Source organism: Pseudogymnoascus destructans, assembly GCF_001641265.1.
Source record: "Pseudogymnoascus destructans isolate 20631-21 unplaced genomic scaffold scaffold_25, whole genome shotgun sequence".
NCBI lineage: Eukaryota > Fungi > Ascomycota > Leotiomycetes > Thelebolales > Thelebolaceae > Pseudogymnoascus > Pseudogymnoascus destructans.
Window position 1 is genome coordinate 417,164 of NW_020167544.1, and position 22,349 is coordinate 439,512.

The window sequence follows — 22,349 nt, forward strand, 5'->3', positions numbered from 1 at the left end:
GCGCGCATTGTGCCCAGTCTCACCACACTTGCCACAGCGACGGGCACGGGTTTCTTCCCTTGGCTTCCGACCACGGCTTGCCCTTATTTCCTGCTCTACCTGCTGCACAACATCCCTCTCATCCTGTAGCTCTTGCGCCCCTTGTTGACTAAGTGATCCTCCTTGCTGTAGTCGTGTTTTCCTAGCTCTCCGGCGCTTGCTTAGTACTTCATTTGCCTGTCGTAGGTTTTGGTTCTCTCCCTTTAGCAGTGCTAATTGATGCATTATTTGCGATGCACCCTTTGTAAACTGGTCAACAGCTGCATAGATTGAGGTTGGAGAGCTATTTTGATGGCGTGAAATCCGAGTTTTAATAAATGTAGACTGTGACATAGCTTCAATTGGGTTGTTTGGTGTCTGAGAAACCCAAGGTTGAGCAGTACCTGGGCGGGAGCTTGGAGGCGTTGGTGTCCTTAACTTAAGATCAAGTGTAGATATCACTCTCTCAGGGTCAAATGGAAGAAGCCCTGCCCCTCGGAACCCGCCTCGAATGTTACTTTCCGTCATTGTAGTGTTAAATGCAGTGTGGAAGGCAGGAAAGAAGTCATCCTTTGTAATATGAGAAATATGAGCCTGCATCATATCTTCAATTTGCCGACCATAGGCCTGCTTTAACGGGCCGAAACAGCCAACATCAAGTGGCTGGAGTAGATGAGAAGAGTGAGCAGGCATACAAAGCGTAATAATGTTGTGTTCCTTGCAGTACTCCTCAAACTCATCTGAGTGGTGGCTCTCATGACCATCAAGGACTAACAAGCGATAACCACCAACACTCCGGCCTTTGTATGCTTCTCAAAGTGCTGAATCCAATCCATGCCTCTCTCGTTTGTAGTCCAGCCATTTTCAGTAACAGAAATCACCCAATCGCTTGAAAATCCACTATTCTCATACCAAGATGTAAGGTGGTTTTTGCCTGCAACAATGATAAATGGTGGTACTGCCCAACCTTGAGAACTAACGCCTTGGATTACTGTAACCCATTCCCGATTACCAGGCTGTACCTTCTTTGCTTTTGCCCGCCCGTCTGAGCTTGTTACAACCATAGCAGTTGAGATAACGCCCATCATAAACCCAGTCTCATCAAAGTTGTAGATATCTGCTTCATCGATACCATATTTCGCAATTGTGTTACGCACAAGCTCAAACCAGCCATTAATAACTTCTGGATCTTCGCACTTAGCCCTCTGGTAGTCGTATTTGCGCTGAAAGCGTGTCTGGAGCTCTACACGCCGCTTAACAAAGTTTGAAGCCCAACGCGACCCAACGCGTGACGCGTCGCGTGTTGCAAGTAGTCGACTTGCCATATCTTCAACAACAGACAGCCGAGGAGGAAACCCTTTGGCAGCTAGGTCGAGTATATACTGAACAAGGACGGACTCCTCTAGGTTAGTTAATTTCCGTGAGTTGGCTTGGATATCGCGTCGTGAAGGTACACCTTCTAGACGACGACCTAGCTTGCGGTGGTCCACAGAATAGATCCTAGCAGCAACTCGAAGGCGTAACTTTGGGTCGCTTTGCATAGCCTGGATAGCTAGCACTAATTGGCTTTCATCGTTTTTATGGGGCATGTTTTGTTGTTGAGGAATTTAACATTTAGTTGGGGGGTTTGGTCACCGCATCATTTTGGCGCTTTCGCTTGTTTGGCGCTTTCGCTATACATGTACGTTAGGTTAATACCTATAATAAGATCATATTCTCACACAAGAGACATTTTATGAACAAGTTCTATACACAGTTATCTTGACTCATAGCTCGTTCCGCTCAGTCGAGGATCCTCATCAAGACCCTATAAATACTTTAGGTATTAGTAGGTCTGGCCGGCCTCATCAAGCAAGGTGGAGGGATGTTCTTAAGCATATATAATAGATAATAGCGTTCTAATAATCTTCTGATAATCATGGTACTTAGATAGAGGAATATACATGATTCGTTCTCACAGCTTACTAGAGATGGCGAGAGTGATGCTAATAGATGTAATACTTTAACTTAACCATAAAACAGTATTAATCGTATGAGGGACTGTTCACATGATGCATAAATCTTACACGTGATAGCCGAGTACTCACCGGGTTTTTACAGAGTAACTGAGTATTGACCTCACTCACCGAGTCGAGTAAAAGGTTCAGCTACTCACCCAGCTGAGTAACCCACTGAGCGAGTGAGCCGAGTATTGAGCGAGTAGTGCGCAGCCTACTCGTGACACATGATGTTTGACGAAAAAGCCTTCGTCAACTACGCCGTCCTAGACAAGCCGATTCCAGTTAGGTTGGCCAACGGGATGGAAATCCAAGCAATCGCCGAAGGAACCGTCAGCTTCAATATAGCTGTAAGGGGCGGCAAGCGCCGTATCCAGCTTCACGAAGTGCTACATGTGCCAAAGCTCGCTGGAACCTCGTCTCGGTCTCTCATCTGCAAGATAAGGGGATCATGACAAGGACGACCAGCAGCGGCAGGATGTTGCTTGAGCTCAACCAGATAATCGGCATTGCCGTTCGATCTGGGCGCTCTTACGTCCTTGACGGCACCTAGGAAGGCGCCGTCACTGCGCTCCGCGCAGTGGCGATGTCACCATGCTTTGGCATCGGCGATATGGACACTTGAGCTCAAAGAGTCTGAGCCTGGCTCACACCGCTGTTGACGGTCTGCCAGGGCCAATTGGTGAACTCGCGGACCCATGTAAAGAGTGCCTACTCAACAAGAGTACGCGGGTTATCAATAGAAAGGCATCAGAGCACGCAAAAGCCCCCCTCGACAGAACACACAGCGATATCTAGGGGCCTTACCGCTCCCCGGAAATACACAGTAAGAGCACTTACTTTATCACCTTTACGGACGACTATACACGGAAGACTTGGGTCTATATCATGCATTCGAGGGACCAACTCGAAGCGTCTTTATAGGGTTTATGGTCCGGGTCGAAAGAGAGACAGGACGGAAGATCAAGATTGTACACTGGCGCGTGACTCCAGGCTTCAAATTTCAGGGATCTATCGTAGGAGTCCGCCGTATCTACATTTTGATCTCTCCGAGCCGCAGATGGGTCGTCTCAAGTTGCTATCGATCGAGAGCAGCTCGGTCAAGTCCAGGGCCCTGGAAGATGCTCAGCGGATGCAACTGAGTGTCAATGACTCTGCTAAGAAGGCTGGCAAGGTCCACCAAAGTATGTTCTGACTGAGCTCATCGGCAAAGGTAGCTTTGGTCGTGTGTATAAAGGGTGAGTGGTGTATCTCTTGCTCAAATGTTTCGTACAGCAATTGATCCTCTATGCACCACAGCAAAAGATATGACCACGGCAACAAGCAACAATTGTCGCTGTGAAGATCGTCGACTTAGATGAGAGCGATACCGTCGATCCTCGCAATGCAAACTCATACAGCGAATTCTTGAAAGAGACTGGCGCCCTTAAACTGTTGAGCTAGAACAAAGCGCGGAACATCAATCATGTCATTGATACATTGTTGGTTGACCAGACCGTGTGGATGGGAACGGAGTATTGTGGAGGTGGAAGTGTTGCGACGTTAGTAGTGCTCCATGTTTACCCTCCGAACGTGCGTTTTTATTCGGGGCTGATCAAGTCACAGATGAAGCCTACACCAAGGGGCCTACAAGAGAAATGGATCGTGCCAATACTTCGAGAAGTTGCGGAAGCTCTCAGATGGGTCCATGGGGCAGGTATCATTCATAGGGACGTCAAATGTACGCATTCATGGCAAACGCCTCGTCTACTATGCTGATTGTCTCAGGCGCAAATGTACAACTCTGCGACTTTGGCGTTGCAGGTATTGTTCAGACTGCAGCAGATAAGAGATCGACGTTTATAGGAACACCACATTGGATGGCGCCTGAATTATTTGATTCAACGCGAAGCTATGGCAAAGAGGTAGATATCTGGGCGTTCGGATCTATGGTATATGAGATGGCAACGAGTCTTCCTCCAAACGCTGCCAGTGGTATCTCATACGAAATTTTAGGGAATCATTTGAAGGCTAGTATCCCAAGACTTGAATATGGAAACTACTCGACACAACTGCGAAGCCGGGTTGCCAATTGCCTCGAGGAGCTTCCAAGTTCTCGTCCAACGATAGGCGAGATTCAACAGCACCCTTACATAAACGACACCAGCTTGAAGTATCCTACTTCCACACTTCCACAAAGTTCGAGCCTTTAGGTTGTGGGAACAACACGGCGGCAGTAGAAAATCTCTTTTTATGCTCGGTGGTGCTCCAGGATCGTCGGAAATTTTATCGCCGCAAGCCGATGACGAATGGAACTTTGGTACTACTGTTGCGTTCGATCAAAGGTTGCCAGAGAATCTATTTCTCAAGATATTTACAATATGCAAGTGGAGCTTGATACAGTTTTACCTAAGAAATTCCTGGTCCAAATCAGCGTCAGAAAAGCTTTAGACGTCGCCCTCCCCCTGAAGTTCTCGCACCCCTCGGGGCTCCAGTCGACAAGGTTTTCGATCCAAATACAATATCAGACTACGACGTTAATAGTCGAAACCAGTACGGCCGCTTAACGCAGCAACCAATGTCTGACTTGCCACTGCGCGACAATACGGCCCTTTCGATTATCAGAGACACAATGGTCAATCTCGGTAGCAACCATGACTCGGGGATTAAGCTTTTTCCTGATCTAAAAACTATCAAAGCAGGTAGGCGGGGCGACGGAGCAAATGGCTCGCATCTGGCTTAGTCGACTTCAGAGGACCAACGCTCAGTGACCCTATCGATCCCAACGGCCATCGTCATACGCAAGGCTGGAAGTTCCCTTCAATCACGCCATCTTCTTCTGTGGATATGAATCTTTCCCGTTTTCCGAGCTATGAGCCCCTTCCACTAGTCATGACACCCGGATCTAATTACTCTGTGGTTATGGAGCTAACTGGTTATGGAGTCCAGGATGGTCCTGTGCTTTCTTAACAAACCAAGCACCGTCATTCAATAGCATATTCACTGATTGACCTGGACATGGGCTTACCTGATTCCACAACTGAGGTTTCTTGACCATCTACCAGCTGTTCAGATATAGGTTCTCCAACAGGTGAGAAAAAGGCCTCAGGTAACCATTTCAAGCTCGAGGGTAATGCAATTAGTCATGGAATCCAGAATGGCCTTGTATTTTCTACTACTAGAATAAGGGTTGAAGGCCATCTTGGTCAAGAGCGCCATGGCCTTCCTATCCTAAACAATCGATATGGTTCAACGAACTCAGCCCTGACTCCAGGTTTGACACCGCCCTACCTAATGAAGCGAGCGGTGTCTTGTTTAAGCACACAAGAACCAGATCTGCCGGTCTTACCCCAGTTGGGAAAAAGAGAGACATTACTTTTCTAAGGGTACGCGTGAGCGTCCGTCGTGTTGCGATTACCCTGATAATGAATGCTCTTGCGCTTATTGAATATTGTTGTTTTTGCAATTCTTCTTACCCCAACGTCACGTCATTAGTGCCTTTACCTCTCCTCTCCTTTACCCTCAAGTTTCACCCTACCTACAAGGTCCTCATCTGCACCTCCTGTAAATATGCGCTGGTACCGAACACGATTGCAACCCATCTGCGAAATGCGCACAAAGGCCAGCTTACTTCAACAGACATAAAAGATTGCCTTGAAATTGTTGGTGGAATGTGCCCCCAAGCACCTGACCTGGTTCGGGAAGTGGTAATTCCTCCAACTCGCCCACCTATTCCTCACGCCCTGTGCTTAGATGGTATCATGTGTCGGCTGTGCATGTCCCAAGCCTACGTCTGCCGCAACGCGAGGTCAATGAGGGTTCACTTGAGAATGGCGCATGCTTGGACGAGTGGTCAGAAAGGTGGTCGGCCGAGTAAAGCTTCTGAAGCGGCACGTATCGCCTCAGAGACATCTTTCTTTAGGGTTACAACCAGCCCTGTCGCATGTCAGACCTTCTATCGAAGCAACTTCTTTCGATACTTTGTTGTGAAGCCTGTGATGGACACTAGGCTAGCAAGTGCCATCGCCAACTTAGGCGACAATGCGGCGAACTCAATCCCACTTAGACTTGAAGACCAGATCACATTTCAGCTAGCTCGGAAGCTTAACGCCACGGAACCGTCTCTTCCAGGACACGGCCATCATTATACACAGGTCTCCCCATGGTTAGACACTACTCAATGGACCCGCTATACTCAAGGCCATGATCTTCATGAGCAGCTCGTCTAATTCTCCGCCCAGAATGCTATCGACCAGTTGGATCTAGGAGCACCCAAACTGTAGACCCCGCCGACCATCATTTTCTCGTCATTCTAGATCCTTTGACCGTATTATTGAGCAAGCCCGCACTTCACTCAAAGAAGATCGAGTAAATGTATTTGATCAGCATCGAGGCAATGGGTTCTTTCATCGTCGAAGCGCTCACCGCCCACTATTCCTTCGGTTCCGAGCGAGTGTGGGTATTCGCAGACTCGGTATATCCTCGACGGGGGTTTCGTCTGAGAGGTCGGTTTCCCAAGCTTCTCAGGCAGTCGAGTAGAGAATTGAGCCAGCGCAGGCCCTCTCTAGAGACGCAGAGTCTCGATAATTACCAACAAGAGTCGATGGCGGGGTATTCGCCGCGACAATGTCGAGTCTATGAGGTTGTGATATACTTTGGCGTACAGTCGGCAGGCTGAGCGATGATGATGATGCTAATAATAGAGAAGGGTTCTTGCGGCGGAGGGAGGCGGCGTGTTCTCGTGCAGAGGATGGCCACGAATTTGTGGTTCCGTCTCCTCACTGCTTTTACCAGGGTAGGTCCCTGTATCTCGTGGATGGTAAAGTTCGCGTCAGCTCCCTTATCTAGGAACAGGTTGACGAGATCGAGCTTGTTGTGTTCTACGTGGTGTAACTGGGATTTCATCTAGGAAAAGCGGTATGATGTCTGCATTGGGTATTTGCCTGAATTCAAGAACCGAGACGTTTAGGTTCATACCGTATCCAAGAATTTGCGAGACTGCGCTGGGCGATACACTCATGAATCTTTTCCCCCAAAAAACATCAAGCCTTCGGAAATTGTAGGCGTTAGAATCAGCTGGGTCTGTGCAGTATCACGGTACGGTCTTGCTATCGTTTTGACGTGAATTAACCACCCGCGGTGGTTCAGACAATTAAGGATAGGATAGGCCAGCTTACTCCGACAGAAATAAAAGTCTTAAGATAATCTGAACTTGATCTAATTTTGTGAAACTTGATGCACTAACGCCTATTAGATACAGCGTGAGTATTGTGGAATTCTCACTCTGTGCCCGGCATAGGGATGGCTCTTTGGATATGAAAATATAAACTATAAAATTGCTTTCGTGCCTCGGTTATATATCATGCCGCAATGAGAATGGTTACTGGAGGGCGTTGCAGTGTCAACAAACGCGAGAAGATGGAACGTTTCCTTATCGACATCGCCGTCGACTAGCGCGCCAATGATATAATCCAACCGCTTTTTTATATCTTCGACATAGCTCCCCACTATCAAACACATAACTCTCGTTAACCACCATAAACAAAATGCCCAAACCAAAACAATTCCTCAAAGATGATAGCAGGAAAAAGAAATCTGCCAAGCATGCTCCACAGGTGCGCCCAACCTCTTGCTAACGATCGCGGATCGTGTGTGACGTCGACCCTAACACGTGACAGGTCCCAGAAACCGCAGATGAGTTCTTAGCGGGTATGATACTTTGATAGACATCTCAGGAATTGCAGCTGATTGTTTAACTAGCTGGAGTTGACCACGAAGAGGCCGGGGAGAAATGGCGTGGTGGGGACGCAGCCAAGTCAACACGATTCTTCGTCAGAGCTATCGACACCTATGAGGCGGGCCTCACGAAGTTTCCGGACTCCTTTGATTTGGCTTATAATAAGTAAGTAACATCATAGTGTTATTGCGTTCAGATTCTGACTTTACTACAGGGCACGTGTACAGTATGAAATCACGCAGCACCCAAAGCTACGAGGGCAGCTCCCAGGCAATCTGCTGGACCTATTGCATGTTGCTCTTGAATCCAGCAGGCGAGCTCTATCATTGAAGCAAGATGACCCTAATGTCATATTGTGAGTCCATTCATCTCCCTTTTCAACTCAGTCATTAACAGAACCCAGCAACACGGCCCAACTCCTCACCTCCCTCGCCGAAGCGCTCGACGACGTAGGTAGCGACGCGGGCTCCCTCGTCCCCCTCCTCGAAGAAGCAGTCGAGCTCTTCCAACGCTGCCTCACCCTCCAAGAATTCCGCTTCTCGGAATCCGAAGCCCTGCGCGACTCCATCAACGCTGACGACGCCCCCGGCTCCCCTCCCGACTCCGACGGCGGCGCACCCCTCACCCCCGCCGCTCAAGCCGCCAGCCTCCAACCATCCGAAGAGCAATGGGCCAGCATCGTCGAACCAACCACCCCCGACACGCTTCTCGACACCATCCTTGCCCTCCTCGAGACCCTCACCGTTCTCGCCAGCAAGCTCGACTCACGCGGCCTCGCCGCCCTGGAGGAGTACACCTCGACACTCCTCACCAAACTGCCCACCTACCTCGCCCCCTCGCCCACCCGCGCCCCGGAATTAGGCCTCACGCGCGCCAACCTTCTATCTGCACTAGCAGAGGCGGGCTTCCGCGCTGGCACCATCGATACCGCGACGTACGAGCGCGCTATCACTGGCGCCTTCCGCGACCTCGACCTAGCTGCTGACCCGAAGGGGTTAACCGACAAAGCAGACGCTATGCTCGCCTTTGCAGCAGCGCTACGCACACAACCCGTGGAAGATGGACAGCAGCAGATAGTTACAAGGTGGGGTGCCCTGACCCAAGCGGGAAGCGCGTTAGGAGCTGCCTCCAAGCTCCCAGGTGCGATGAACCTCGCGCGCATACATCTAGCCAGGGGTGACGCGGAGATGCTGAGGTTCCGGGTGAAGGATGGGACGGGGTACCCGGGGAACGTGGATGCGGGGGTGCTGGTGAAGAATGCGGGGGTGTTTTATAGGGGGGCGGCGAGGCAGGCGCTTGTGGATGGTTTGGAGGGGGTTGGGAGGGAGGGGAGGCTTAAGGGGGCCCTTGCGGCGGCTGTTGGGGGGGAGAGTGAGGCGCTGAGGGAGATGGTGGGGTCGGAGACGGGGATGGTGATTGAGGTTTTGTGGGGGGCGGTGAGTGATGGGTTGGTGGAGATGGAGTGGTTACAGCGGGAGAAGATTGTGTGAGTTAGCTTGTAATGTGTTTATATCAAAACACACTTGTTGACTAGATGAATTCCCCCTCATCTCAGTTTACTCATGACAGCCGCATCACGGCTACCGTTCAAAGGCTCGCCCTGCAACCAGACCGGCAAGATAGCCCAGTGACTCAATACCTCGCAATGTAGAGGTGTTCGTCCGGCTTGGTATTTGTGGTGCTGATTGACAATATTATATCCTTATCAGTGTCTGACAGGAGAGTGTTCCGTCTCGTCTGTCACAGTTTACAATGAATCGAGTTCTGTGTAGTGTACAACCACATGTTATATGTAGTAATCCAGTTTAGTTTCGTTTGTTATCGTTGTGCACTGTTCTACACTACTCGGTGTTCCACCCACGCGCTTCGCTCGTAGGTGGCGACAGCAAGTTGTGCGTGCGACAGCAAGATGTGCGTACACCGCTACTTTGATATAACGTGGTTGTACACCGAGTCGATCATGACACCGAGTCGATCATTACACCGAGTCGATCATCATGACACCGAGTCGATCACTTTTCCCCACCCCACTACCTTTTGACTTTAACACGCGTTTTCTCCACAACCACAAATGGAATTTCAAACCCAAGAAGCTCGAATCGTTCTAGCTATCGAAGCTATTCGTTCATTAAAAAAACTTAGTCGTCGCTCTGCTGCCAAAATCTACAAAGCCCCGTACGCGACACTACCTAATAGAGTGGCCGGCCGAACCCCGCAGCTACCCAGAGTCTACTCCCTAGAATGAGAGACGAGAAGGCATCCTTACAAATATCCATGATATCCAATGTTATCCATCACCTGATATTCCATGGATCCCTGTGGATAACATGGATAACATAATATCCAAGATATCCAATGTTATCCATCACATGACATTCTGTGGATCGCCGTGGATAACATGGATAACATAATATCCATGATATCCAATGTTATCCATCACGTGAGGTTGCAGCCGTAAGCGCTAGCCATAGCACTAGCACTTAGCCGTAACACTATGGAGCATATGGCACTAGATGATACTCACCTCTTATTACTTAACGGCTATGACTCTTATAAAACAGAGCGCTTACTTACATCTGCAGAAGAGCATAACATTGTTATTTGCTACCTTCCTGCTTATACAACACATCTATTACAACCTCTTAATGTAGCAGTTTTTAAGCAGTGCAAACACTTTCATCAAAAGGCACTTAATCAAGCAGTACATAGCTATAACTATGAGTATAAGCTACATATGTTCCTTTTAGACCTCCTGCAAATCTAACGGCAATCTCTAACTATCTGTATAATTCAATCTAGTTGGAGAAATGCAGGACTATATCTATATAACCCTCTACTTGTAATTAACAAGATACAAGAGACTCGGAATCAGACACCTGATTATAAGCCATTTGCTTCATATAATATTATCTTAACACCAAAAATAACTATGCAAAGTGTGTAAGCGGTTGAACATTACAGAAGAGAGTAGAGGAAGCTTTCTCATCGCCTTTAAGAGAAGGGTTTCAATCATTTGCACGTGGAACTACAGTTGTTCTACACTAAGCAGAGCTCTATAAGACTAAGCTAAATATTATTACTTTACATGTAGTAGAGCAGCAGGCAGCAAAGGCAAGAGCATGGAAATCACTACAAAAAGGAGGGCAGTTATATGAATTAGATGCATGGAAAATGCAGGAAGAGAAGGAAGCAAAGTTGCAAGCAAAAGCAGACGTAAGAGCAGCAAGGGAATCGGACTAAGTAGTAAAGCAGCTACTAGAGCAAGCACGTAAAATCGAAATTGAAGAGCGTAAGGAAGGGTTGAAATCAAAAGTGATAATTTTACGGTATAGTAAGGATCAAAGTGATAGTAGTAGCGATAGTGGCAGTAGCGATAGTGATAGTAGTTCTCTTGATTTTATGTTTTAATTATATAGTTATATAGTTGCTATATAAGGCGTATTTTTCTTCGGTTTTATCTGTCGCACATCTTGCTGTCGTACGAACAACTTGCTGTCGCCACCTACGACCGAAGCGAATGGGTGGGACACCGAGTACTTTGTATGGTGGACAACACCCAAGCACCTGCAGTGGACAGGCACCCCTAACCCCTACCAGCCCCTAACAACCCCTAACAACCCCTAACAACCCCTAACAACTCTACCAATCACCTCCATCTACAACTGAACCAAATCTAACCACTCCCGGCCAACACCCCCACAAACCGCCGACGGGACGACGCTTGATCCGTTTCACGGCTATCGAAGACCTGACACTACTCCTCGCCTTCTTCCAAATAGCAAAATCCCACGATACATTCATCGCATCATTGCAGATATACAAATACAACATCTACCACTACTCTACACCGCCAGTAAACCGCAGATACCCCGTCTCTTCCGGGCGGAATCGAGCGACACACCAACCATCCCCAGCACCGTAACTAGTCCGATAGCCCATACGCTCCTTCCACCACAACAAAAATCACAACCTCCCCCAACATCCCCAACGCCCATCCAAACCACCACGATGGGCCGCTCTCTCGACTCCTCCCGCCCAATCATGGCCCCAAGTCTCGTATGTCAACCCTCAACACCACCCCCCCCCCGCCTGTCGCATCAAGCTGACTCACGCCCCCCGTAGCTCTCCCCAAAACGCGCCTCCATGCGCTACAGCACCTACACCACCCCCGCCCCATCCATGCACTCCTTCAGCTCCGACACCGTGCAGGCCGAGATTGCGGATATTACCGCGGGCCTAGCTAAGCTCGAGAACAAGAAGCTCGCGTCCCAGCGTTTCGTGCCCAGCAAGGAGAAGTCGGAGAACTTGTCTAAGTTGGCGCTGGGGGCGAAGCTGGAGAGGGCTTTGGATCGTAGGATGAAGGGGCAGGATGCGGTGATGCGGAAGAAGGTTGTTAAGAGAGATCTCGAGAAGAGCGCTGTTATGGCTTAGAAGGAGGGTTTTTCGATATGAACGACAAAGGGGAGACAAGAGCGTGATGGGGGCTACGAAGCAACATTTTGGTTACGACAGAGAGGGGAAGAAGAGCACAGTTGAATCTCTGATGTGTTTCTAGGCAAGACCGAAGGAGGAGAAAGAAAGAAAGGGGCCGCTGGTGGGGTGGGAAGCAGAGGGGCGGGGTATGATTGATGTATCAGATATGACTACACCAGGGCATGATCGCAGGCGTTTTTTTATCGCGAAGTTTTTTCGTTATTTCTTAGCAGTTGCGTTGTTTGGACTTATTCCACGTTTTTTAATCGCCTGAGAGAGCAGAGAAGCGGGTGTAGGAGAAGTACTGTAGTAGTCATTAATTGAAATATACCCCATGAGCGTTCTCTTCGTTATTTAATGCTAGTTATGTTGTCCTCAAATATCCATTTTCCAGACGTCAGTTCTAAAATTCTGCCAAGCAATATGCCCTATGTTTACAGTTCGTGGTTCCTGACTCCTCTGTATGTTAACAGTAACTCCTCAAGCCTCCTAGCCGTTGCCATCCATGTCACTCGCTCAAGAACTCTTCGCCTCCTCTTCCGGCTTCCCTCTCCGATCCAGAATCTCATCCACAATCCCCATCTCCAGCGCCTCCCCAGCACTCAAGAACTTATCCCTCTCCATCATCCCCTCAATCTCCTCCAGCGTCCACTCTCCCCCCGCAGCCCCGTCCTTCCGCCTCGTCAAGTGCCGCCTATAAATCTCATTCAGGCTCTTCCGCACCCTCAGTATCTCCGTCGCGTGAATCGCAATATCGCTCGCCTGTCCAAAGTACCCTCCACTCGGCTGGTGGATCATCACGCTGCTATGCGGCAGACAGTATCTGTGTCCCTTCTCTCCACCACACAGCAGCAGTGACCCCATCGACGCCGCCTGCCCCACGCACACCGTATGCACGGGTGAGTGGATGTAAGTCATGGTATCGTAGATCGCGAGGCCGGCCGTGACGGAGCCGCCGGGCGAGTTTATATACAGCGTAATCGGCTTCGCGGGCGCGTCGGATTCGAGGAAGAGGAGTTGCGCCACGATGGACGCGGAAAGGGTGTCGTTCACCTCGCCATTGAGGCAGATGATGCGCTCCTGGAGGAGCTTGGAGAAGATGTCGGCTGTGGGGGTTAGTTGGGCGTGAGCTTCCTACTGTGGCTAGGTTACATACATGTCCGCCATCCGCCGCCCTGGGGTGGTTAGCTAGGTTCTTGGATCGGCGCATTGGCGACTCACTATTGTCTCCGTGATAAATGGGACGGGTGTCCATGCTTGCGGTGCTTGGTGAGAGAGCGACGAGCGGGAGGAATATGGCCTCGCTGCTGTGCGCAGGGCAGAGCGCGCTGTGGCGCGAGCTACTCGTAATGGCAGCATTATGGTGAAGGTTGTGGAGCTGTAACAGCTCGGTGGTGTTGCGTTTAGAAAGTTAACTGCAGCTGGAGCTCGGAGATATGGTCGACGCGGGCAGCGGAATTGGTACGTGCACGGCCAGTACTGAAGCATCCCTCCTCCATATTCACCATACATTTATTAAGGAAGGGACGAGTCACACTACGTTCCGTCGCTCCTTCTTCAACGGCGTGCTTTCCATTTTCCAGTCGCTCCTTCCCTCCATTGCCGCCATGTCCAGGCTTTCCCCCGCCCTCAAGGCGGCAATCAATGCGCCTTTCGCCCGCTCTGGGGCCCTCCCCGCCCCAGAGAATATCACTGCCATTTACTCGGACATACAGCGCGAGGCCACCTCTAACTCTCTCGGTGTCCTCCCATGGCTTGCCCTTACTGTGCGCCTTTCTGCCTCTCCTGTGTATATAGCCGCTAACATCTCGCAGACGGCCGCGACCATGACCGTCAACTCTCCGGCGTCTCTAACCCTCCTCCACAACCTCGCCTCTCCCAACCCAGACTCCTCCGTCCAAAACGCAGCTTTCATGCGCGAAGTCGGGCTTAAGACGATCAGCTTCAACGGCATCCCCCGCGCCCTCAACCAGCTCGTACACCTCCGGGCTACGATCCCTACAGAAACCGCCGACCAGCTTCCCACGACACCGACACGGTAACATACCCAATCAGCCCTACTTAGGATAAATGGCTAACAACAGGCGACATAGTACTCTCACACCAGAATCCCTTGAACACGTAGAGACGAGAGCGAAGGGGCTGTGGAACTCGATATACGACCCACACTCCAGGAAGCTTGTGGCCAAGCTCAAGGCCGCACACCCCGACCTACCCGTGCACATCCTAAGCAATCACTACGGCTCGCTTCTGAGTGATTTCCCAGGGGTACATAATCCCGCCGTGGGAAGAGTGCTAACCTCACTCGTGGCCATCGCGTGTCTACGCGCCCAGACGGGCGTGGGCCCTCAGGTTGTGTCGCATGTCTATGGCCTGAGGAAGGGCATCAGCGAGGGCGGCGAGGAAGTGGGAGAGGGCGAGAAGTGGCTTGGTGGGGATGAGGGAAATCTGTGGGCGCTAGGGGCTGTAGATCGTATTGTGGAGGCGATAGCAGGTGAAGGGGGCTCATTTGCCAGTTGACGATGCGCGACGTTGCCTCCTCGAGATGCCAATACAGCTCGAGGATTGGACCAACGTCATAACGACTGCATGGGCAGCAATTCCGGCCTAGGGCGCAAGCCCGTGACCAACAGCTCGAACAGCTCGAACAGCTCTGTTCGGCATTTTACTACAAGCACGAGACGACTTACGTCGCAGCAAGACCAAACCCAACCTCAGCAGCAAAGCCCTGAACAATCTCTTTCGTTTCTTACCCCTCGCCAACTCGCCAAATTTCCCCTATCCCCTCTCATGGCTCCAATCGTCACCTCTTTTACCGCTCGCCTCGAACCCAAGCTCCCAGCACCCCTGAATCCAACTCCCTTCCAGAAACGCCTCCTCCGCAACCCCTACGCCATCGCCCTCTCCAAGCCTGTCCGCTCGTGCGTACTGACGCGCACCTGGATCCCACGCTCCTTCCTGCAGCCCTTCGAGCTTGTCCCCCGTCCCGACACGGACGAACTGTGGTATCTCCCTCGCGACCTCAGCGCGCGCGTGCCGAGGGATGAAAGGGACGAGACGGAGACTACTAAGCGTGTTCGGCCGGGACGACGGAACTATGTGCTCGCTAACAAGGAGCTGCTCGAGGCGGTTAATAAAAAGCGTAGTGGGTTGACGGGGTCATGGGCGCGATTTGTGTATCCGACTGTGGGGCCTGGGGCGAAGTTGAGGTGGCGAGCTGATATGGATGAGTTTGTGTGCAAGATGATGAGGAAAAAGGTTGAGGAGGAGCTTGTGGCGCTGATGAAGTGGAATAAGGGACAACTTTCGCATGCGAAAACGTGGGATGCCGTGTTGAACAAGAATCAGATGGGCGCTTTGCTATGGCTGGGCCCGTACAAGGAGGGGATGGATGCACCTGAGCCGCGGGTGGAGGGCGAGGCGGAGGAGAACTTACCTCAATCTCCTTCGGCTTCCTCGCCGATCACAGATGAGAATGGTCCTGGACCCTTCGCGACGATTTCTTACCCACCATACTGGAAGAAGAAACTCCCGCTGCACAACCTTGTTATGCTGCTTGGCCAAGAGGGTGTCGACAGTTTGAGAGCCCAGTTCCCAAACATCATGTGCCACGAGTTTGTCGTGGTCAAGGATAAGCAACAGACGGTCTCGGTGAGGCAGTGGCTTTGGAAGCTACAGCAGTTTTTGTCTAAGTTAGAAGACAGTTAGAAGTTTGTATACATACAGTACTGATAATACCCAATTGGCATATTGTGGGAGTAAGGGGAAAGGGCTACGGAGGACCTTGGTGGATGGACCTGAGAATGTAAATGTATATGTATCATATAAAGAAGAAATATCCTCAGCTGTTCGCAATTATGCGGTCTGTAACTCAATAAACTAATAAACCATCAATATATAACTGGAAATTCTACAATTACACAACCAGTTATCCCTTTCCATTAATGTTACACTATATCACATGAAAATCGAAGTTGCCAAGACAATGTCGTCAGTCCGTACCTACCCATGTTCCAATCCAACTCCACCTCTCGACGTCCGACATGCACCTCTTCAAGCAACTCGCCCAATAATCTCACTGACCAAATATCCAATCGAATCCATATCTCCCAAGCATAACCCTCCAACCTCACGATCTTCACCATGGCCGACGCCAACGCCAACGCCAAGGTCAAAATCGAAGAGCTCACCTTCAAGCTCCAAGACGACCACCCTGTCTACATGAAGAAGTGGACTCCAGCCACCTCGGCTCCTCTCGCAAAGCTCGTCTTCATCCACGGCTACGACGACCACATCAACCGCTACTTCGAGCTCTTCCCCACCCTTGCCTCCCGCGGCATCGCCGTCACAGCCTGGGACCAGCGCGGCTGGGGCCGCACCGTGCAACACACCTCTGACCGCGGCCTCACCGGCCCTACAACCCTCGTCATCGCTGACATCGCGCATGTCGTCAAATCCGAACTCGTGGATGCTGAGGCCGCGTCGATCCCTCTGTTTGTGATGGGCCACTCCATGGGCGGCGCCGAGGCGCTGACCTTCGCGTCTGAGCCGTCGTATGCGGACCTCGCGCCGCGCATCCGCGGGTGGTTGCTTGAGAGCCCGCATATCGAGATGGCGCCTGGTAGCCAGCCATCGTCGCTCAAGATCATGGCAGGGCGGCTTGCGGGGAGACTACTGCCGAAATTCCAGCTGAAGAATAAGCTCCCAGCTAAGGAGCTGACGCGTGATCCGGAGGTGATGAAGAGTCTCACGGAGGATCCGCTACTGTGGTCTACGGGGACGTTGGAGGGGCTTGCGGGACTACTGGACCGGGCGGCCGATTTGTCGGCGGGGAAGAGGACGTTGAATCCTGGTGTTAAGAGCTTGTGGCTTGCTCACGGGACGATTGATGGTGGGACTAGCTACCTGGCTAGCAAGAAGTGGTTTGAGTCGTCCACTAGCAATGTGCCGGACAAGGAGCACAAGACTTATGAGGGGTGGCAGCATCAGCTGCATGCGGATTTGCCGGAGACGAGGCCGGTGTTTGCAAAGGATGTTGGGGATTGGATTTTGGCTAGGGTGGAGGCGCTAAAGAACACTGCGGAGCCGCAGGCTGCTGCTGAAGCTGCTGTGGAGGAGAGTAGTGCTGCGGCACCTGCTGCTGCAGAGACTACAGAGGGTAGCGCGAAGGGGGCTGCGAGGTTGTAATATACCCATACGTTCTTGCTACTTGGTGGGTTGTCGTGTTTAATAGTTATGATTATGAATATGATGTTTTCCTTCCAACCAACTGATAACTCAAGTTTATAGTAGCCCAATCATATGATATATAAGAACCCCTCAACGAAATTAGCAGACAAGCTCCGCTCCCAGATCTCACTACGCCTGGACTGGACGGAAGCATTATATAGTAAATCCGTCATATTTGATACGAGCCTGGTTTTTATTTTTGCTCACAGATCGAGATTTGAGTAACCTTGGTGGCTTGCCAATTTTCTCGGCTCTTTTCCGCGCCGTTCCGCTTTCAGGGACCATTTTGATATCGACCTCCAAGACTGCCAATTGTAACCCATTCGACGGCTTCAAGATGCCAATTGCCTTCATACGCTGTGGCAGTACTATTCACCGCATAGTGGCGAGGAGCGCGTACTCACCATGCGCTGCCCTCTCTTATAGCAGCTATGTCTTTCAAGGTTCGCCCCCCATCCCCTCTGAAATTTCCATTTCTTCATCCACCGCACCCCACTACCTTCTCTACCCTCCACTGACACGCCTCTAGAGAATGACATTGTCCTCGTTCAGAAAAAAACCGACCCCTCTGCCAAGCAGATCCTCTCCAAGCCCCTACGGCCGGGGAAGATCGTGAACACCAGCACCGGCCACATCGATCATGAATCCATTATCGGGCTATCTCCGCGCGCGATCGTCTCGACGGCGACCGGGAAGGGGGAATACAGGGTATATAGACCTACGTTGGGAGAGTATACAAATTTGACGGCACGGATTGTCACGCCTGTAAGTGTCCCTCTGGCCGCATCTACAGCCTCATACAACAAGGTCAACACGCAAAAGGGCTGGCAGCTAACACGAGTAAACAGGTCTATCCCGCAGACGCAAACCTAATCATCTCCCTCCTCGACCTCAACCCCACCGTCCCCGACCCTTCCTCCCCATCCCCCTCCCCCCCGCTCGAAATCTTCGAAGCCGGCACTGGCCATGGTGCACTAACCCTCCACCTCGCGCGCGCCATCCACGCAGCCAATCCAGCCCCTCCTCCCATTCCCTCCCGCGCGCGTCCCGTCCCAGCCCCAGACTCTGAGGAAAGCACCTCCGACGCAGTAGACGCCGAGCACCAAGCCGCAGTCGAGAAATGGGAAGCCTACAAACCCACCCGCCGCGCCGTGGTGACCACCTTCGACGTCAGCGCCCGCCACAGCGCACACGCCCAGACCGTCGTCGCCGGCTGGCGGAAGGGGATGTACGAGCACTCCGTCGATTTCCACGTCGGTTCCATCTCGGAATACATCTCATCACGTCTTGCCACCTCGCTGGAACCCTTCCTCGACCACACGATCCTCGATCTGCCGGACTGCCATCTGTATCTTGAGACTATCTCGCGGGCGCTGAAGGAAGATGGCACGGTGTTGGTGTTTTGTCCCAGTATCACGCAGATTATTGCGTGTGTGAAGCAGGCGAAGAAGGAAGGTTTGCCATTAGTGCTGGAGACGACGTTGGAGATTGGGCAGGCAGCTGGAGTGGGGGGGAGGGTGTGGGATGTTAGGGCTGTGAGGGCTAGGTCGTTTGTTAGGGCTGAGGCGGCGGAGGCGGAGAAGGTGGAGAGTGCCGAGGGTGTCGAGAGCGGGACGGAGGGTAGTGGAGCAGAGGCAGTTGCTGAAACCACACCGAAAGAAGCTGAGCATCTTAAACCGGAGGGTGATGGGTGGAATATGGTCTGTCGTCCCAAAGTGGGAGACAGGGTTGTGGGAGGCGGGTTCGTGGGCGTTTTCAGACGCGTTGTCAAGTAAGGTCGTACAATTGTATGTCTTGGCTGTGGGAATAAGTGTATCATAGTTCTGTATACTAGGGCGTCTAACTGTATCTGGGGTTGTAAAGCCCTGCCTGCCTGCTTACTGGCTTCAATTCGACATATATTCCAACAGTTCTTGTTCTGCTCCTTCCTTCTCCTGTAGCAACAAGGAAGTAGCCACTGAGCTAAGGTCCAAACTCACCCCCGAGTCCCGCGGTCTGTCTCTCCCCCAACCAAGTTACCCAAGAAGCCATCTCCTCCCCATGCCGGCTTCCCAACTTCCACTCGGTCTATAACAGCTGCTCCCCTCTTCTAGGGGCAAAAGTGGTGACACGATACGCATCTAGGTAATACGAGCAACTAGCCAAAGACGCAGTACATATGTTATATGTAAATACATAGCAAGTCCCTAAATATCAATATCCTTAGGTTAGCATAACTCTTTTAGAAATTAGGGAAGAATCTTGGGAATGGCTAAGGTAACTTGAAGTCTCGGCAGGGGCAAACAACAATATAACGCAAAATCCCTTAAAGAAATTTACTTACCAATCTGTGTTCCCCCTTGGCCCCCGACATATACTATTTCAGACTATTAAGTTAGTGCTATAAATTTTTAAACATATGCTTGTAAAGATGCTCAGATACTCACGTCTCCATGTGTTACTAAACAGAGCAGACGTTAGCTTAATGACACTTACGTTTTCATAGGAGACTCGATAAAAATTCCTTAGAAAACAACGACTCTTGAGCAAGAGAGTTATAAAATAAAGAGACGACCTAGGAAATATGTCAGTGCTTATCTAAACGTACCCATTTGGCTTCCCTATCAAATTTTTCCAGTTTATAGAAGTTGAACACGGATTTTTTACTACCCATTCTGTTCCTGCTTTTGCTTCGCCTCGGACAAACCACTGCCCAGTGTAGCAGAGCTGTTGACTAGGAACCTCCATTTCCCAACTAGTTAATAACCTTTTCCCCCTCGGCGCCGGACCTTTATATTGACGTATTAACCGGCATGTTGTCAGACTTGGCTCTGTAAATTTGTATTTGGGGTATGGGTCGGGTTTATGACACCGTGCAGCTGCCTTGGTATTAAGTTTGAAGCAGAAGAGCAGAAGATTCGGAAAGTCTTGGGGGTTTGAGAGAGGGGAAGGACCCGTTCATCTCCATATATTCATTTTTAACGGTGTTAAGAACCATATATATATCGATAGTAGTTCTGTGGAAACATTGTATGGACCCCTGTTCCTCCTCTGGATTTCCCACAACCACACACGTCATGAACTCAGCCGATGCACAATTCAGTCTAGCGACAAGCAATCACCAAGCCATTATTCCATTACAGACCTCAAATAACTCAATCACCATTCTCTTCTCAATCCTCAAGCTAATCGGCCCCATTCGCACCCTCCCCAACCGCCCCCTCCTTCCCCCCCCGTCACCCCCCCCCAACACTAACCGTAGACAACTGACTCCCAAACACCCTCTTCACCTCCAACTTCTCCACCTCCACCCCCTCCAAATACCTAACATTAAGCACCCAAACCCCCGTGCCCAACCTCGGTCTCCGAAACCCCCGTGACAAATTCAGGCCTTCGTGGAGCATGACTAGTGTCTTTAGCCCAGCTCTGTTGAAGACAAGACCATGGTTTGCTCCTAGCAGGCGATCAAGGAGTTCGGCAATGGGATATGCCACTGGAAATAGTCCATACATCACCCATAGCACATATCTGCATACCAGTCAGAAGGCTCCTAGGATGAAGAATGAATGGACCTACCTCGATGAACAGGCTCCAATAGTTAATCCGTACTTGGCACATATACTCTGGGGGATGATCTCTCCAAAAATCATAATCAGTACTGAGGAAGCTAGAACAGCAAACAATCCACCCTTTATGTCACGATCCAGGACAATTGGTAAAGTTTCATTCGCGATGACATTTCCTAACAAAAGAGAAACCAAAACCCAATGTCTTCCACGTTGAAGGATGTCCAAGACTTTCTGAGCATTCTGTCTCTCCTTTCCGGTTCCAGATTTCGCAATGGCTTGGAGATAGACTTTATCTTGACTCATGAATCTGGCAGTGGATTAGAGGTGATTCAGACTGTTAAGGTAAAATACTTACGCCAGCGTCAAGCCAGCAAATAACCCTCCCAACAGTACCAGAGCGATTGAAAGTCCTCCATTAAGAAAGTACTTCAGAGCCTCGGACGTCGCAATCCCATCTTGCGCCATAGTTTGGTTTACAAAATCTTTGACCAAAAGCCTATACATAATACCAGTTTCTTGGAGAAGTAATAGCCACAGACACAAAAGCAGAACTGAAGCTCACTTCATGGCATCCGCTTCAAGTGGCATTTGATAGCTCTACGGTATCAGAGAGAAACACACGACAATCGAAGTACTTTCAAAATTTCGTCCCGTCCTCCTTCGAACCTGTCAACGGACGCTATCTCTCAATTGTCATGTGTCAAATGTAGATGGAGATAATAGCAATCATGGACGTGAAGTGTAAAAAATCCCTCAAATGCTCATTTCTTGGCGCGTGCACCGATAATGATCACAAAACCACTCAAAAATTAGCATCGCTATGAGGGATTTTACTGTCTAATTGCCGAGATTGCGAGCATTTTAAAACGGTATAGGCGCTTATCTGGGAAATTATGCCTAGAAGAGACACAAATCCAACACACGAGAAACAGCACTTGTCCCCTGAAGACGTTCAGGCTCCTCCACCACCTCATCCCTACCACCTCGTTATCCCTATCTCACCCAAATATACGGCGTTCATCTCAGGACCGTGATACTTCAAGCCAGGAAATTGGGAGCAGTAGAGGCAGATTGCTACTTCAAGCAGCTCGTTCGCGGCATAGCATGATTTCACTGCGTCGGGATAGTACATCGAGATCTCAGGTCTGACAATCTCCTATTAATAGTCAGTGATTACTAAAGATTGGGAATTTTAGTCTCGCAAAATGCTTTAGGAAAGCTGCAGAAGGCAAGGTTGAGTGAAGAGGAGCAGCAAGAGGAGTAGGTGTGTCCAGTGCATTGCGTTCAAGGTATTTGTCGACGCATAATCAATTCCAGGGACGTTGATATGTGGGCGATCGGTGCCATATGAGAAAGGCAAGCTGCTTT

General features: G+C 50.4%; 11 protein-coding genes across 11 annotated transcripts; 9 read left to right on the forward strand and 2 right to left on the reverse strand.

Moving 5' to 3' along the window:
• Window positions 1-3,277: 3,277 nt before the first annotated feature.
• Window positions 3,278-4,737, forward strand: VC83_08219 (uncharacterized protein; the record flags this gene model as incomplete). The annotated part of the gene is made up of 2 exons (XM_024471775.1): window positions 3,278-3,305; window positions 4,466-4,737. 2 exons carry the CDS (start codon window positions 3,278-3,280, stop codon window positions 4,735-4,737), a joined length of 300 nt encoding a protein of 99 aa, XP_024320567.1.
• Window positions 4,738-5,824: 1,087 nt separating this feature from the next.
• On the forward strand, window positions 5,825-6,223 carry VC83_08220 (uncharacterized protein; the record flags this gene model as incomplete). The annotated part of the gene is made up of 1 exon (XM_024471776.1): window positions 5,825-6,223. The coding sequence occupies one exon, from the start codon at window positions 5,825-5,827 to the stop codon at window positions 6,221-6,223; it is 399 nt and encodes a 132-aa protein (XP_024320631.1).
• Window positions 6,224-6,366: 143 nt separating this feature from the next.
• On the forward strand, window positions 6,367-6,672 carry VC83_08221 (uncharacterized protein; the record flags this gene model as incomplete). The annotated part of the gene is made up of 1 exon (XM_024471777.1): window positions 6,367-6,672. The coding sequence occupies one exon, from the start codon at window positions 6,367-6,369 to the stop codon at window positions 6,670-6,672; it is 306 nt and encodes a 101-aa protein (XP_024320660.1).
• Window positions 6,673-7,458: 786 nt separating this feature from the next.
• On the forward strand, window positions 7,459-9,382 carry VC83_08222 (uncharacterized protein; the record flags this gene model as incomplete). Its single annotated transcript, XM_024471778.1, has 6 exons — window positions 7,459-7,609; window positions 7,673-7,703; window positions 7,755-7,896; window positions 7,946-8,086; window positions 8,135-9,217; window positions 9,301-9,382. The coding sequence occupies exons 1-6, from the start codon at window positions 7,541-7,543 to the stop codon at window positions 9,380-9,382; spliced, it is 1,548 nt and encodes a 515-aa protein (XP_024320633.1). The 5' UTR covers window positions 7,459-7,540.
• A 2,124-nt stretch (window positions 9,383-11,506) lies between these two features.
• Window positions 11,507-12,541, forward strand: VC83_08223 (uncharacterized protein). The gene is made up of 2 exons (XM_024471779.1): window positions 11,507-11,787; window positions 11,854-12,541. The coding sequence occupies exons 1-2, from the start codon at window positions 11,740-11,742 to the stop codon at window positions 12,160-12,162; spliced, it is 357 nt and encodes a 118-aa protein (XP_024320632.1). The 5' UTR covers window positions 11,507-11,739; the 3' UTR covers window positions 12,163-12,541.
• On the reverse strand, window positions 12,542-13,618 carry CLPP1 (ATP-dependent Clp protease proteolytic subunit 1). The gene is made up of 3 exons (XM_024471780.1): window positions 13,426-13,618; window positions 13,361-13,379; window positions 12,542-13,310 (listed from the first exon to the last, which is right to left on the reverse strand). Exons 1-3 carry the CDS (start codon window positions 13,561-13,563, stop codon window positions 12,721-12,723), a joined length of 747 nt encoding a protein of 248 aa, XP_024320635.1. The 5' UTR covers window positions 13,564-13,618; the 3' UTR covers window positions 12,542-12,720.
• Window positions 13,619-13,811: 193 nt separating this feature from the next.
• VC83_08225 (uncharacterized protein) lies at window positions 13,812-14,724 on the forward strand (the record flags this gene model as incomplete). The annotated part of the gene is made up of 3 exons (XM_024471781.1): window positions 13,812-13,970; window positions 14,019-14,242; window positions 14,298-14,724. The coding sequence occupies 3 exons, from the start codon at window positions 13,812-13,814 to the stop codon at window positions 14,722-14,724; spliced, it is 810 nt and encodes a 269-aa protein (XP_024320634.1).
• Window positions 14,725-14,793: 69 nt separating this feature from the next.
• On the forward strand, window positions 14,794-15,912 carry VC83_08226 (uncharacterized protein; the record flags this gene model as incomplete). Its single annotated transcript, XM_024471782.1, has 1 exon — window positions 14,794-15,912. The coding sequence occupies one exon, from the start codon at window positions 14,794-14,796 to the stop codon at window positions 15,910-15,912; it is 1,119 nt and encodes a 372-aa protein (XP_024320637.1).
• A 226-nt stretch (window positions 15,913-16,138) lies between these two features.
• On the forward strand, window positions 16,139-17,422 carry VC83_08227 (uncharacterized protein). The gene has a single exon (XM_024471783.1). It carries the CDS (start codon window positions 16,348-16,350, stop codon window positions 17,389-17,391), a length of 1,044 nt encoding a protein of 347 aa, XP_024320636.1. The 5' UTR covers window positions 16,139-16,347; the 3' UTR covers window positions 17,392-17,422.
• A 303-nt stretch (window positions 17,423-17,725) lies between these two features.
• VC83_08228 (uncharacterized protein) lies at window positions 17,726-19,408 on the forward strand. Its single transcript, XM_024471784.1, has 3 exons — window positions 17,726-17,876; window positions 17,963-18,198; window positions 18,282-19,408. The coding sequence occupies exons 1-3, from the start codon at window positions 17,771-17,773 to the stop codon at window positions 19,206-19,208; spliced, it is 1,269 nt and encodes a 422-aa protein (XP_024320639.1). The 5' UTR covers window positions 17,726-17,770; the 3' UTR covers window positions 19,209-19,408.
• Window positions 19,409-20,648: 1,240 nt separating this feature from the next.
• VC83_08229 (uncharacterized protein) lies at window positions 20,649-21,707 on the reverse strand (the record flags this gene model as incomplete). Its single annotated transcript, XM_024471785.1, has 3 exons — window positions 21,337-21,707; window positions 20,989-21,288; window positions 20,649-20,940 (listed from the first exon to the last, which is right to left on the reverse strand). Exons 1-3 carry the CDS (start codon window positions 21,483-21,485, stop codon window positions 20,649-20,651), a joined length of 741 nt encoding a protein of 246 aa, XP_024320638.1. The 5' UTR covers window positions 21,486-21,707.
• Between the last annotated feature and the right edge of the window lie 642 nt (window positions 21,708-22,349).